Here is a 15,727-nt window from a genome sequence, read left to right on the forward strand (position 1 = left end):
AAAGCTACCGGAAGTCGCTATACATTGTCAAAATGACATTAGCCGGGGGCAAAATGTCGCTCCGTATTTTTTCGTCTAAATACCCGCGGACCGTCTGTTACCCCGGTTTCAGCTCATTGTCTCTGAGGAAGCAAACTATTAAAGGTTCGGCTTGCGGACGGTGGCTGTCGCATGCAGGTACCAGAAGCTTAGCTAGCGGTCAAAGAGGCTAACATTAGCATGTATAGTGATTCTAATTTAAATAACATTCTCACATGGTAAAACAGTGCGTTTACAAACATTGAAAAATGTAGTTTATGGTTATTGTTTCTGTAATTTGTAACTTAAGTTGAATCAACAGGTCGAAGTCCGAATCGTCAAGTTAATCGCGTGCGCATCTTTGATGTCGCCAGAAGCTCTTCCTGTTGGGTGTCATTTTCGTCCAATTTATTTATTTATTTCGTACAATTTAACACCAAGTCTTGCATATTAGCTATTTGACAGTGATTGTCACGTTTTATTGACGTTTCAAGTCATTGTGGAACCGTCCACAATCATCCCTTGGAAGAGTTCAAGAAGCAGATTTCTTTCCTGAACACGTGACCTGTCTGCAGGTGCCGACCGGCGGCCATTGGAAGGCGTCAGAGTGCTGGACCTGACCCGGTAAGAATGCCTAAACCCCGTCCCGTCATACTATGTCATACATCTCCCATATGTTTGCAGCGTCCTGGCTGGACCCTTCGCCACCATGATGCTGGGAGACCTTGGTGCCGAGGTCATCAAAGTGGAAAAACCAGGTTAGAGGCCCACTTTAGAGTCCTATGCTGTGTTCTTTATGTTCTGTTCTGATCCACGTCAAATGAGTGCTGTGTTCTCATTCATGTCAAGTGTGTCCTATATTCATGTGTTCCATATCAAATGTGTTCTATGTTTTGATCCACGTGAAGTACAGTATGTCCTATGTAAATGGGATCTTACGTTCTGATCTGTGTCAAGTGTGTTTTATGTTCTGATTCTGGACAAATGTGTCTTATGTTCGGATCCAGAACAAATGCGTTCTATGGTCTGGTTCTCATCAAGTGTGTTCTATGTTTTCATCTATTTCAATCTATTAGAGTTGGACCTTCTAATCCATACCCAGTGTGTCTCTGTTCTATCCATGTCAAACATGTCCTAAATTGTCTTCCATATCAAATTTCCTATGATCTGATCCATGCCCAGTATGCCCTTTGTGCTTATTCAAATCAAATCAGTCCTGTGTTCTAATACATAGGTACAGGTGACGACACCCGAGCGTGGGGTCCCCCCTTTGTCGGCCCGGAGAGCGTGTACTTCCTCAGCGTCAACCGCAATAAAAAAGTATGGACTTGTTTATGCCATCAAAAAAACAGGATTGATGTTGATCAAAATAAAGGTCTTAAAATGTTGCATTCTTGATTGCAGAGTGTTGCTGTGGACCTGAAACATCCCAGAGGAGCAAAGCTCATCCAGGAGGTACCTTCATTATTATTGTTAGCATAATAAGCAAATTTTTGACATGCTAATGACTTGCTCACACATTGATGCTGCATCACTTGTGTGTTAGCTTGCAGGCGTGTGCGACGTGCTGATGGAGAACTTCCTGCCAGGCAAACTTGCTCGGATGGGTTTAGGGTACGAGGAGCTCAGCAGACTCAACCCCGCGTTGATCTACTGCTCCATTTCAGGTGCTGCCGCCCTCTTGAGGCCAGCTTGGTGAAGGGCAGAGTGATTTAATTGGCGCGATTGACCTTAAAAGTGCATTTTGCTTTATGCCTACGGCACTGTATCCACGCTACACACATGCGTCTGTCACAAAGTGCCACTTGCAGCATGGCAAGTGTTTGCCATACAGAGACAAGCGGCTTTCAGAGGTTAATAATTTTGGACGAAAAACTCGTGTTGATGTCACATCTCGGGGTCGTTAAAAGATCCATTAGTGTCAACAGGCTGCCTCAAGCTGGCCTCAGCAGGAAGTGGCTCTGCCGGCAGAACCGCTGCGGTAGCGGTGTAATCCAGAACAGCTGCTCCGAGTCTGAAGGAAGCCAGCGTGCGAGCCGGTTCTCCTCAACACCATGTCAACTGTGGCGCGATTGGTCGTTAACGACATGATCATGTTGGCATGGTTATTGTGGATCAGAACCAGTCAACGCTGAAGGAGAGTTTTAAGTCAACATGCAGAGGGATCAAAACCTTGTGTTGTTGATTTAGTCTGCATGTGTTCATCCACTAGATGGCATCAGTGTTTCTGCTGCTGGCAAGTCTCCTTTGACCTTTGACTTTTCTTTATGGACATGTTTTATTTTTAAGGTATGCGAGAGTGACATTTTAATGTTGATCTAACAATAATAATGTGTCCCTGCAGCCTGTTTATGAGCACCAAACAAGAAAAATCTATCATCTAGTCTGTTCCACTTTTGACAGAGGAGGTGCTAAAATGCTTTCTTTTAAACTGGCGGCTTTTCATGATTTCATGAAGGACAAACCTTCCTTCCTCATGGACATAATGCCACCTCTGAATTGCCCCTTGCTAGATTCGCCCGCCTCGTGTATACACACACCACTTTGTAAAAAAAAAAAAAAAAAAATCAGGCTTTGCTACACATCTTTAAAAAAAACCCTGACTCTCTGACAACTTTTCGTCAGTCATCTACAGATGTGGGCGCTGCAAGTTTGATCATTTTATTTTTCTTCCTCCCTTCCTACTCCTTAATGTTACGTTGTTGTATGTGATATATGGCATCTATTACATTGGAAAAGCTTGCAGTGTAAAGGTAAAACGTGGATCAAGCGCACAATAGGGCTTCTTGGCGACACACACTCTGTTGGAGACAAATGCAGCTCGTTAGCATTAATGGTACAGACGTACAAAATGGCGTGTTCCCAGTAGTGCTTACGAAAAGCAGTTTTTAGACTAACACATCTCCAATACACTATTGTGGCGCCTCTCAAACTTGCAATTGGTGAAAAATAAAACAAAATGGGCTGCATAGCTGAAATGGCTTATAAAGTTGTGTGTGTCTGTGTTTAGGTTACGGGCAAACGGGTCCTCAGAATCAGAGTCCAGGTTACGACTCCATCGCCTCTGCTGTGTCCGGGATGATGCACATCACCGGAACAGAGGTCAGACGTCAACAGCCATGCGTGTTAAAACATAAGTGGCTTCCCATGATGCCGTGTTTCTTTGCACAGGACGGCGAGCCCATCCGCCCAGGTGTGGCTATGACGGACCTGGCGACTGGGTTGTATGCGCATGGGGCCGTCATGGCCACCTTGCTGCAGCGACAACATACGGGGAGGGGAGCTCACATTGACTGTGACCTACTGTCCTCTCAGGTAGCGTGTATGTGTGTGTGCACGTGATAAATGAATCCTAAAGAGTAGATGGTGTATAAACAGGCTGTTTAAATGTCTGAAGTATATAAACACACTAATCAATAGTTCCTGAACATCTCCCACTCGTTGAGACAAATCAAATGATTCTTTATCGTAAAAGCACAGGTGACGCCCACCCAGATGTTCTCTGCGTCTGAAACTCCCATGGTGTGCTTGATTTGTAGTGTCAGGATGTGCAGTTTGTGTGACAGTATTGCTTTTAAAAACATGTTTTATGTTTCTGTCTGAGACACCACCACACAGTCACTTGGGAAAAAGTTCTCTTTAAAGACGTGTGTGTGTGTGAGTGTGTGTGTGTGTACTCTTTACCCACAATCCACCTCCCCCCGTTCATGTAGGAAGTGATGCGTCCACAGGCATGTTAACTTTTAAGACATGAAGTCTGCCGAGCTGGTGTTCGATAACAAGCTCTCCCTTCGTGCTTTCTTTCACGGTGTTGACCTTCATCATCATGGCGCTCCCCACAGCAAAGACTTCCCACAGACTTTGGGCAGCCGGTGTCTGATGTCAGAGTTGATTTAGCTGCTGATGGTGCTGTGGTGCGTTTGTGCTGGTGAGTCAAAGTCGTGGTTCTTTCACATGTGGCGTCGCGTCCAGCCAGCATGGCGAGCTGCTCGCACGGGCCGGGCCTCTCCTTCCATGCAACCGCAGTCCTGAAACGCAGCCGAGTGTAAACAGAAACCAGATCGACAGTGCAGCCGCACTCTTCTGTCAACATCCTTAAAATGTGACGAGCCGTTCATCTCCCCAGGAAAACGCACTTGCACTTCCTGTCAGCCAGCTTCAAAGGAACCTTTCTGACAAAAGTTCCCATGCTGCTTCCTGTAAAGATTCTCCAAGTTAGAAGGAAACCACTTTAAAACACTGATGAGGTAACCTCTGTTAGAGGTGGGCAGGGCATCGTTGCTTCTGCGGAAGCGTAGTGAAGACTTCCTGTCAGAAGCAGGGGGTGGAGTTGCGATATCAGAGAGTGAGGTTACCTGCTCACGTGGTTGTGACCCACAGGTGTCGTGTCTCAGCCATGTTGCTGCCAACTTCTTGAATGTCGGGAAGGAGGCAAAGCGCTGGGGGACGGCCCACGAGAGTATCGTCCCTTACCAGGTGACCTCACAATTTTTTGATCAGGGTACCAAAGTGTCTCACCTTCTACATTGTTCTGTGTGTGTGCTTGCGTGTGTGTGTGTGTATATGTGTCAGGGATTCAGAACCAAAGACGGGCATGTGGTAATAGCAGCAGGAAATGACCAGCAGTTTGTGAAAGTGTGTCAGGTACGTTCGCTCATGTGACCCTCAGACCACCATATTGCTTGTGTGATCCTCTCATGACTGGTGGTATACTTTAGGTTCTGCAGCTTCCGGAGCTCACCCAGCGGCCAGAATACAAAACCAACAAGCTCAGAGTCCAGAACCGTCAAGGCCTGGTGCACACATTGTCCCAGAGGTACAAGTCCCCAATCCTTCAGGTAGATCTTTCTAGGGCCTCGCCAATACCTTACACTGTTCTCTGTCAGATTTCTGCAAGAGATGACTGCTGATTGGCTGAAAAGGTTTGAGGGCTCAGGTGTTCCTGTTGGAGCAATCAACAGCATCCAGGAGGTCTTCTCAGACCCACAGGCGAGCGCACACACACACACACACACACACAAACATGCTTGCCACTTTGCACATGTTGGGTCATTTCAATAGACACAGACACATTGTGTGTCCTGTGTAGAAGAATATAGGAGCACCTCAGGTGAAAGTTGACTGTGTACGTGTGTGCATGTGTGTGTCTGTGTCTGCTCATCACACTCTTCCTCCACATGGAGTAAAAACCACATTAGTCACTGTGCATGCTCCACTAACAAACTGATCTTGCACAAGTGTGTGCAGAACAAAGCAACAGGACATATGGCATGCGTGCATGGAAGCGTGATGGAGGGAACGCCAAGGGTTAAACGTTGCAGTGTGAAAACAACATGCTAATGTTAGCATGTTAGTCACCAACATGTGACTGTCTGCAGAATGTTCCTTCGTGTTCTGAGACTTGCAACAAGTTTTGAGTTCAATGCTTTCTTGACAACAGCTCCCGCTGCCACCTGGCACAGCACTGTCATATAAAGGCTATGATTCAGTGTGTGTGTGTGTGTGTGCGTGCGTGCGTGCGTGCGTGTGTCAGACAGACCAGTTAATCTGCCTCTTGAAGCAAGAAACACCAACTTGTTTTTTTTTTTTTTCTCCCTCTCGTGGGTCGAGACACACCTCGAAGTGGACCATGTGCCCTGAGTTCTGCCTCACGGATTGAAAAGCTGAGAGAAATGTCATATGTGTGAGGAGACTTGATACACGACTGAATATGTGCAAGAAAAAGTAGTTTTACAGTTTTGGGCTAGAACTGTCCGTATCGTTCATCAAAATTAGAGGTGGTGTGTGGTTTTAATGTTCTGCTTAATTGAGCTACTAAGCATTGTCAACATGCACTCCAGCATCACTGCAGTCCAGCTCAAAGACTCTATTTCACTCTGGTAGAAAGGAATACACTATCAGGTTCTCGGTGGTAAATTAGCTTTAATGTCCTCAGGGTGGCGCTATTATGCACTCTTATATAGACTAACCATGTTAGAAAGTAGCATGGTAAACTTCGCTAAACTGCATGTGTCTTTATTCTTGACCGTACATGCTTTTTCTGGCTCTAAATGAAGCTTTACTGTGTGTGCAGTGTAGCATTTGTTTGGGTGGCAGCTCCGCATTGAAGCTGCTGGCAGTTGAGACGTGGCCGCCCCGAAACTCAAAGTCTGGAAGTCATTTGGCGAGCGCCGTTCTCTCTCTCGTCACTGTTGGCCGCGGCACTCTCGTTCTCCGCTTCCTGCCCGTCACTTTCATCCGCCTCTTCGTGTCGGACATTTTCTTTTTCCATTTCTTCAGCTTCGCATGTCGGACAGCGCAGTCTCACACTGATTTCCATCAGCCACTGGCAATCCTACAATGTCTGTGAACCTCAGATGTTGTGTGGTTACGTTATTTACACCCAGCTGATCCGCAAATTCAATTTGACTCAAGGCAGCTAGTCTTGAGCGTTTAAGAAAACAAAGCTCACCTGCTGATACTCTTTTGCACAAGATGTTTCTCAACGTCACGGTCCACGTTCACTTCGCGTCTCTCTCCTGAGAGGTCAGCACGGCATCTCACGTTTACGACTACCGGCCCTCCATCCATGTAGCTGTGATGTCCTCTGGGCCCGAGCCCGGTTCTGCAGCAAATATGCAACTAAATATGGCTTTAATATCCTGACTACTGGAGGTGTGTGTGATTTATCCCAGCTGAAAGCTAAACAGCCTCTGAAGTGGATAGTGGATATAAATCAGCTGACGTCTGGCAGCGTTTGCGCTCCGCTCTCACTTCAGCTAAACAAGCAAGCAAAGAATTTAACTTGCACCCTCAAAACTAGACAAACAACCGAGGTCCAGGCTTGTCCTCGGGGTTTTTCAGCCTGGTCTGCATCACTTCACTGCACTGACCCACAGAGAAAATCATACAATACCTTGCTCAAGGGAACAAATGTCAGCTCTTAATACCTTTTTTGGCTTTTGAACCTGTCATGAGCCTCAGCATATGTACCTTTGCTCTGCGTTGTATTTGAAATACAGTCTTTTGCTTCTCTTTTGGGCCGTTTGTCTCTTTGCTTGGACACAGCCGCTATAAATAAACTTTATTACTGTCTGGAAACTGTCAAATAAAGCTAAGTTGCAGTAAAATGTTGCTGCGGTGTCTTCCAGTGAGATTCTGGGTCATGAGGACCTCACACCGTCTCCTGGAAGCTCATCTTGACTCAACATCTTCCTTTCGAAGGTCACTGAGGTCGACCCTTTAGGATCCATCCAAAGTCAAGTTGGAAATTCCACTGTGGAGTCTGCAAGAGAACATGGATGGAATCTCAGCTCTCAATATTCCATAACATCCTTGCTGCCAAGTAGTCTGACGTCTTCATCATCTTCTACTGCTGTGGGCCACCATCGTCAGAGTGGTTATGACCAGTGCTTGGTATAATCCCGATGTAGTTCTCCTCACAGCTCACATCATTTCTACAAGGTTCTCTTCACTTTGAGTGTTACTGAAAGAAAGAAACTCGAGGACAGAAGTGGAACGCCTGCACTCATCTTACCTCTTGTGACTGATCTCGGGTCGGAAGAACCTGCATTCAAGGGGCTTGCCTACCTGTCAGCACTTTGTGTTTCAGGAAAAGGAACAAATCATGTCCGAATGATGCTGCTCTTTTCTTCCTGTCATTTTTGGGGTTGTTGGCTTAGCGCGGTACAACCTGTTCCCTCTTCACACTAATTGGTGTCCGTTCAAGCAGAGCCTATTTATTTCTAAAGACACTTGTACTTCAATTAGCTTCTCGCGGAACATTGACACTGACGTGTCCATGACTGTGCTGATGTTGGAACCCTTGTGCACAAACACAAGTGCTCAGATCAGTAATGGAGACGTCACTGAGGCCAACATCTTCAGTCGTATTTTTAGGAACAGATTTAGCAGAGAGTGGTCCTCCTGGCTTTGCTCATGTCTTCTCCTGAGGAGGACACCGCTGTGGTTCTTAACATCCTGCAGCGCTTCACTCTCCTGCTCGACGAGATCACATGCCGCTGAGGCGGAGCTACAGGTGCTCGTTTCAATTGTGGCAAATGAAGAAGTACTGTTGAAACAGCTGGACCTGCACACAGATATACCGCTCAGTACAGCAGTGTCATGTTTGGACCCTTCTCGAGATGATATCATCCCAGGTTAGAATCATGTCAAAACACCAGAGGCTTATACGGTTTATCCAGCTCCATCAGTTGCCATGGCGATGCTTGCCTGGCGGAATCCACAAATGAGGTCACGGCGAGGCCACGCGAGTTAGGCGACGTGTGAGAACGAGTCAGGAACTTCTGGTAATCGGAGAGGGAGGAGGATGTGATGTAAGCAGATAATCACCGGGTGGAAAGAAGCTGTGGAACATGTGAAGAAGTGAGAGGCGCGATTGATCATATCCAGGTACGCTACGACCAGCTGAAGCAACCACATGGAAAAAAATAACGCTAACCACATAAAGAAGAATATTCCAACATGTTGGCGATGTGCGCTGCCAGGGCGACGAGATGCTAACTGGTCATTAGCAGTAGATTACGATGGATGTGTGTTGGCTTAGAACAAAACCTCCAGGAACTCCTCACATCATGTTGTGGAAAACATCTGCTCACGGTTCTGTGATGGAACCCAAACAGATGAGATAAATGTCACCAGGTGGCTTTGTTAGGCTGCACTGACCTCTGTGGACCTGCTGACCGGCTCACACAGAAGCACTGTGACAACTATTTGCGCAGGAGGAGAGTGAAAGGTGGAGAAAGATGGAGAACTCGTCGACAATGTTGATTGGAACATTTGTTTTTCATGAAAAACCGCTTCAATGAGACATTTTTTCCCAGAAGGAAAACATCCTGCCATGAAACTTAGGCCTGATCACACAAGCAGACCCACTATGTCAGTCCAAGCAAAATCTCAAGTGTTCTTATTGTGCTGGACCCAAAGAGAGTTCATGTTGACCTTCACGGTCACTTATCTGATTTCTAAAATAAAGTCAGCCTGCTTATTCTGCAACCCAGTAACCTGATGGAGAGTTCCAAAGCGTGAAAACAAACTCAAAAGAACCCAAGAAGGCTGAAATGTATATCAGTTTGGTTAAAACTTTGAATTTGATTTAATCAAACGTGACAGCAACATGAAACATCCTTGTTGGCTGACCTTGAACATCTGCACGGGCACTGAAAGCGGCACAGTTGACAAAAAGTCTTCTCCAGTTAAACGTCATCAGTCATTTTGTGTGGGCTCGTGAGCCCTCTGCTCACCTGTGAAACCACCTGTGCACCAACAGGGAATGAAACCCTTGGCCTCCCATGCTGAGCGCCACATAGCGCCGCTGGTAGCGCAGGCAGGAATGCACATAATGAAATGAAAATGTGTCTGCATACTTTCCCATGGAAGACGCCGGAGGAGGGAGGAGGCTCCAATTAAAGGGTGACACTATAAACAGACGGCTGGTCATCGGGAATGGACTGAGTGGCAAACAAAAGCAGCCAGGAAGAAAGAGAGGAAAAATATGCGGCTGTTTGTATTTCACATGTTATTTTTGGATATTTGCAGCCGCTGAAAGGTGTTTTTATGTAACTGAAGTCCGCTAACGAGCTCAAATACCAAAATACAAAGACCACAGGACAAAGGAGAGTCTCTATTTTTGACTCATCTTGTGCTCGTTAAGCCGAATATAAATGAGGCCACAAGGTGCCATCAAGATCACGTGATGCGCCGCCACCCAAACATCTCGTGGTGTGGAGGCCAAGTTGACGACATCGTCAGGAAGAAGCCCCGCCCCCATTCCCATTGAGCTGGTCATAGCATGTAGCTTACACCCCAAGGTGACCTTTTGAGGTCAGCTTTTTATCCTACATGGACTACTCTGTCTTTAAAGGCGAAAGCAAAAGATTGTGTGCATGCTAACTTGAAGCAGAGGAACAAGTAAGTTAGCTTGTTTATCCAACATCGTCACACGCTCATAGCTCATGATTGGAAAGATGAGTCGCTGGAACACAGTGTTGCGCTGTCACGTCTTCCTGCTTTCACAACATAAGTCAAATGAAAATGATGACAACTCGATAGACGTTCCGGAGTCCAGAATACATACACTCCGGGGGTCAGTTGGACTAAATAGACCAGGAATTCAGTTTAAGATAATCAAACATGTTTTTCTTGAACATTCCCAGAAGACTCTTGCAGCGATTCCCCTTAATTGCGCCACCGCAGATCTTCTATCACTGTGTGGATGACATTCCACTGAATGATTACGCTTGGAAAGAAACCTAAATCTCTCAAACGTGGTCGTAACCCCCCACCCCAAATTCCATATCTGCAGGACGCAACTTCTTAAACCACAAGAGGCTTTAAAATGAGCTCCTGTGCGCACATGATATATGTTCAGATGGAACATGAGTCCTGATGGATGTGTGATGGACCACCATCTGCTCAGAGGCATCCCTTTTGCTTTGCTGCACGCTCTTATGTGGGATCTTCACATCCCTGCATCAAGTTCCGAGGTTGGTTTGTCCACACTTTCCTTGGGATCCATAACGTGAGCTTACGACCTTCCTGAAAAGGACCTGGTTAGATACTTAACATATTTGTTTCTTCACATTAAATAGTCAACAATTTCAGAAAGGATAATTAGTTTTTTGTGTTATTAAGGAGCCTTGTATATGAAAGAGACAGGGCTTGTGTCAGAAGACAATGGAGCAAAAGAATGTGGCTTGGTGAACTGGTCAAAGTTCACGCTGGAGGGGAAGAAGAAGAACCGGGTAGGACCGGACGTGGAGTTGCGTCTTGGCTTCGCATGCGGCAAAGTTGGAAGTAAACAGGCCTGATGAAGAGCATTATTCATGTGTGGAGACGCAGCTTTATGCAACGCACCCACAAGTCGGAGCTGCTTTGATAGTCGAGGTCAAAGCCAGAGCAGCAGGTTCAAGCAACCTCAGATCTTCTTCGTCGTCGCTGAGCACACGCGCTCCCTCCTCCTCACCCCCCCTTGCCTTGATGTTGCACTAACGTGATGTAACAAGCAAGCTTGGATGCTCCCGGGGGGGCTGCTTAGTCGACTTAATGGACCGCCACACTTAGCTTCAAAGGCTCCCAAGGGTGCGGGGGGTGTACAGAGGCGTAAAAAGATACGAAGGTGAAGAAGTCATCATCTGAGTTGGCCTCAGTTGTGTCGCAACGTGATGAGGTTGGACTGTACGCATCATGTCAATCTTTTCCAGCGGGGAGGGGTCACATGGGGCGTCATGGTTGTAGCTACATCCCTTATTCAAGCGCCATGATAGAAAAGTGGTGCATGCTCACATACAGTAGGGAAAATAAATATTTGATCTACTCCTGATTGTGTAAGTTCAATCCCTTACAAAGATATGAACATTCCAAAGACAGAATATAACAAAATAACCAGAAAAACCCCATTAAACACAATTAAGCACACAAATTAGTCTTGTCTCTTTTTGGAAAGCAGTCCTGAACGCAACTTGTTACTTTATTTTTTTTTCAACCCAGCAATAAACAAATCCCAGGCGTGTTCCCATGTGGACAAGGCCTCAGAGAAGAATGACAAGGGAGGAGATGGGTATGATGTCAAGGGAGTTGGGAGCACAGTCAGCCACAAAAGCATTAGTAACAAACTTTGCCGTAATGAATTGAGATCTGACATGGCCTCAAGGTCTCCCTGCTAAAGAAGACACATTTACAGGTCCATATGAATGTTTCACAATCAACACCTGTTAACTAAAGGCTTGGGAGAACCGTGATGTAGTCAGAAGAGAGAAAAATTGAGCTCTTTGGCATCAACTCGACTCGGCGTGTTTATAGGCAGAGAAATGGTGAATATGAGTCCAACAACACCATCCCTGCTGTCAAACATGGAGGTGGAAACATTGTGCTTTCGGCCCGTGGTGAACACTGGTGACCAACTGCAAGAAACCTGGACCTCTGTGTATGCCAACAAAGCTTTCTCTACCAAGTACTGAGTCACATTTAGCATTGGGACTTATTTACCCCAATCAAATACAAATTGAAAATGACGTTGTGTTAATGCCTTTGTAAGGGGGTAAACTTACAAAATAAGCAAGTGATCAAATACTGTACTTATTTTCCCCTCTGTATATAGCATGTTTTACCTTTTAATGTGCGTTACAAGAGTCAGAATAATTGATAGTCATTCATCTCCTTCATGTCGAGGTGAGGATGTCACTCAAGCCCCGATGATTTGCATGTTATGTGTTCGGCTGCATGCCAGCCATACAGATGCTCGCTTCATTTGAAACAGCCTGGTGTGCACAAGAGAAGTAAGGATGAAAGTGGTGGAAAAGAAGAGATGGAGAGGGGAGGAGAGCAGGAAGTCAACGGGCACGAGGCCCAAAACCACCACTCACCGTAAATTGATCACCTCTGTTCACCGATGCCCGCATGCACGACACAGGTGTGAGACAGGAGCACCATTAGAAGATGAAGACTCATCTTTTTTGCTTTGATCTTCCCGACTTTTCGATTGCAATGACTTTTTTTTGGTGATGAGCTGGAAAACCTTTTGAGAGGAACAAGAGTTGTGTGTGATGGCCATATGGATGTAATGATACCCTGCATAACAAGCAGATAGCCTGGCACACACACATGCATGTAATCACCAGTGTGCACACACATCAAACACACACACATTAGGATTCTCTAGGGAGGATCAAACTGGGGAACTTGTGACTCAGTAGACAAAACCAAAATGATTGTGTGAGTTTCTTTCATTGTCATAATACATTTAAATGTAGACTTTGTTCACTGACACATTCTGTCACCCTGAAGACGATTTCCACCGTTTTCAACCGCATCTGGACCGCATCTGGACAAGCTTTGGTGCAATGTTCAGTGCTTGTATTGTCCAACAGGGGGCGACTCTAACATGACTTATGACCTATGCCCTGCATCACCCCCCAAAGGATTCTATGATTGATAGCTATAAAGACCCGTTTGTCTGCAGGTGAAACACAATGGACTCATCCAGGAGATGAACCATCCCACTGCAGGACGTATCACTGTGCCTGGTGAGTACACACACAGTTTGATGGGTCTCAGCACCTTTCCACACAGAGGAAGCAGTTTGTCGACTCATCTGACTTTCTGCTTCCTGTGCGACGCAGCAGGAAGGCGTTCATAATCGACAGCGACAGCACTCCCGCATGATAAAATGTCTCCTCACAAACTGAGCTTGAGCAAAGTCCAAGAGTCCTCCTGTGTGAGCTACACGGTGCTTTAGCTTCAAGTGGCCGTGACGTTGAAGTGCACATCAGAACATTGCAACACAAGAACAATTGAGTTCATCCTGAATGAAGAGAGCACGAGAGAACATGAACATGTCTACTTCTGGCCTTTCTTCCTGTGTTTTCCTGGCTGAGATGGAACAAAAAAAATGCAATGAGTTGAATGAACAGAACGATTACGTTCAGTACTGCTCAATTATTTTCCCCTCTCTCACACACACACAAACGCACACGGAAAGAGTTGAGCTCATTACTGCTGCACTTTAATGTTTTGTTAAACGGTTTGTTCCCGCAAACGTCTGCCAGTTGTTTTTATTTCCGCTTTCATTTGTCTCACTGGAGAGGAAGCGGTATCAGACAGGCAGTCAATGGGATGATTAAGAGGAAGAGGAAAAGGGAAAGAAGGTCGCTGGCATCATTGGTGACGCCATCATGTTTCATTGCATCTTCTTTGGATGCCAAGTAACCTACTAAAATGTACCAGAGGTGGAATTTATTTACTGTAGAAACAAACGCTAAACAAGAGCACATACGTGTGTCCTGTTGATGGCACGACTGTATGCTGTCATTTTCACAATCCATACACACAGGATCCATCCAAATCTACATAATGTACATCAGGGGGAAACCCAGCATCAGTTGGTGGAGCTTAGAAATAATTACGTAATGCTTCATATTGCTTAGCAAGTGCAAATGTCACATGATGTCATTTTGTTGTTGTCGGTCAGGCCCGGCGGTCCGCTACAGCAGCTTCTCCACCTGCAAGCCGACGCCCCCTCCTGTGATTGGCCAGCACACGGTGCAGGTGCTGCGTGATGCTTTGGCTTACAGTGATGACTTCATCACAGCTTTATTGGAGTCGGGGGCGGTGGCCCAGAACCGAGTATGCTGATTGGTTCACTCCACTTTGTAACACAGAGAATAAAAAGTTATGAGTCGATCTGCTTGAAGCCTTTTCATCTACTTCCAGTTTACATTTTTTGTGGCTGGCACATTAGCGAGCTGCTACTTGAGCATCTGTCTGACAAACATTGTGCTTTGACTTTTTCCAGCTGCTGAAATGCTATTAGATTTCATAATTGAGATAACTTAACCAACTGTTCATTAACCTTTAGCATAGTGAGCCCATATGTTAATGCTAACCCTTGTTCTCCTAGCCATCAGGACACTGGGCCCACCTTTCTGACAAGCATGGCCTCGCAAGCAGGAAACTGCGGTGGATGCCTTACCTTGTCCGGGTGTCGAGTGGTCGGCTGGCTGCCTGAGCCGTGACCCCAGCAAGTGTGTGAGAGAAATTCGGATGTACGTAAGTCATCAGCTCTTTAAATGTCCCCGACTGCCTGACATCTGGAGCATGTGTGCAGGAACTGAAGGCTTTTGTGTGTTCTGATGCCGATCACAGACGCTCTGACATCAATGATACTTTTATTTTGAAGGCTTACAGCTGCAGCTGGAAACCCGCTCAGAGACTCACAAAAGCAAAATCCAAGTCTGACATGTTCTAAGTAGAAAAAAAAAGGTTTCACTGATGATGTGACCTTTTTAAATTTGAAACATTTGACTTTACTGCACCATTAATTTGATGTATATTATTTTAAATGCACAACTCAATAACACGGCTTTGATCTTGGAGAGAATAAGATGTGTGGTGCCAAGTATCAGTGGTCGAGTCTTTCACACAAGCACGCACACACGCACTATCCGGGACTCCCTCATATGACGTCCAGGGGGAGTCTCTCTGGAAAACACTTCCTGGCGTTGGCCGCAGGGATCTAGGCGGCGTGCAGCTGCAGCGGCTGGATTTCACATTAAAAAACACGTAGATGCTGCCAATAAGAAGACGGGCTTCACCCTCACGCACGCACGCACACACACACACACACACACACACACACACACACCTGCTGTGTCCAGTCTGGACAGGATGTGTACTCTGTTGCCATGGCAGCCAGTTGTTCTTGCTGTCACAGGGAACAAGATGGATCCAGCAGAGCCGTTTTCAAATGGCGTGACTTTTTCATCAATCGTTAGCTCGCCGTGTTTGTACACCTTGCTAGCTGCTAGCGTCCAGTTGGAGGTCGTGAAGCAGCAGCGAGACAGCACAAAAGATGCATCACTTTAAAAAAATAAAAATATATAATAGCAATGACAGAGCCACCTGGCGGCCTGTCAAACTGCGACCTCATTGGTTGATTGATGCTCATCTTGGTGCTGCTCGCCTGCGTCCCCGATGGCGGTGAGGGCGTTTATGAGCGATTATCCATTTTAAATATTGTTTGTCAAACCTCATCATTAATCACAAACATAGTTATATGAGAATGACTGTGGTTATTTTTTTACTTACTTACTGTATTTTCTCCCGAAATTCCTGCCTAGGAACGAGTGGAGCATGTTTGTTACTTTCTGTAATGCACACACGCACAAAGCTAAAAAAAATAAGTCGGGAGTTGTTTAGATTTTGTGTCTGACTT

General features: G+C 46.0%; 1 protein-coding gene across 3 annotated transcripts; it reads left to right on the forward strand.

Annotated features, from left to right (window-relative positions):
- Positions 1-9: 9 nt before the first annotated feature.
- Positions 10-15,725, forward strand: sugct (succinyl-CoA:glutarate-CoA transferase). Of its 3 annotated transcripts, XM_054765782.1 has the most exons (15): positions 10-177; positions 594-642; positions 703-776; positions 1,253-1,338; positions 1,423-1,473; positions 1,565-1,685; positions 3,029-3,120; positions 3,190-3,333; positions 4,399-4,494; positions 4,591-4,662; positions 4,737-4,834; positions 4,905-5,007; positions 12,977-13,040; positions 13,985-14,139; positions 14,414-15,725. In XM_054765782.1, exons 1-15 carry the CDS (start codon positions 33-35, stop codon positions 14,519-14,521), a joined length of 1,458 nt encoding a protein of 485 aa, XP_054621757.1. In that variant the 5' UTR covers positions 10-32; the 3' UTR covers positions 14,522-15,725. The 3 variants fall into 3 exon arrangements, with proteins under 3 accessions (XP_054621757.1, XP_054621758.1, XP_054621760.1); XM_054765783.1 differs by lacking the exon at positions 13,985-14,139; XM_054765785.1 differs by lacking the exon at positions 14,414-15,725 and having other exon boundaries at positions 13,137-14,072.
- Positions 15,726-15,727: the final 2 nt, after the last annotated feature.

This window comes from Dunckerocampus dactyliophorus, chromosome 21 (genome assembly GCF_027744805.1).
Source record: "Dunckerocampus dactyliophorus isolate RoL2022-P2 chromosome 21, RoL_Ddac_1.1, whole genome shotgun sequence".
Taxonomy (NCBI): Eukaryota; Metazoa; Chordata; class Actinopteri; order Syngnathiformes; family Syngnathidae; genus Dunckerocampus; species Dunckerocampus dactyliophorus.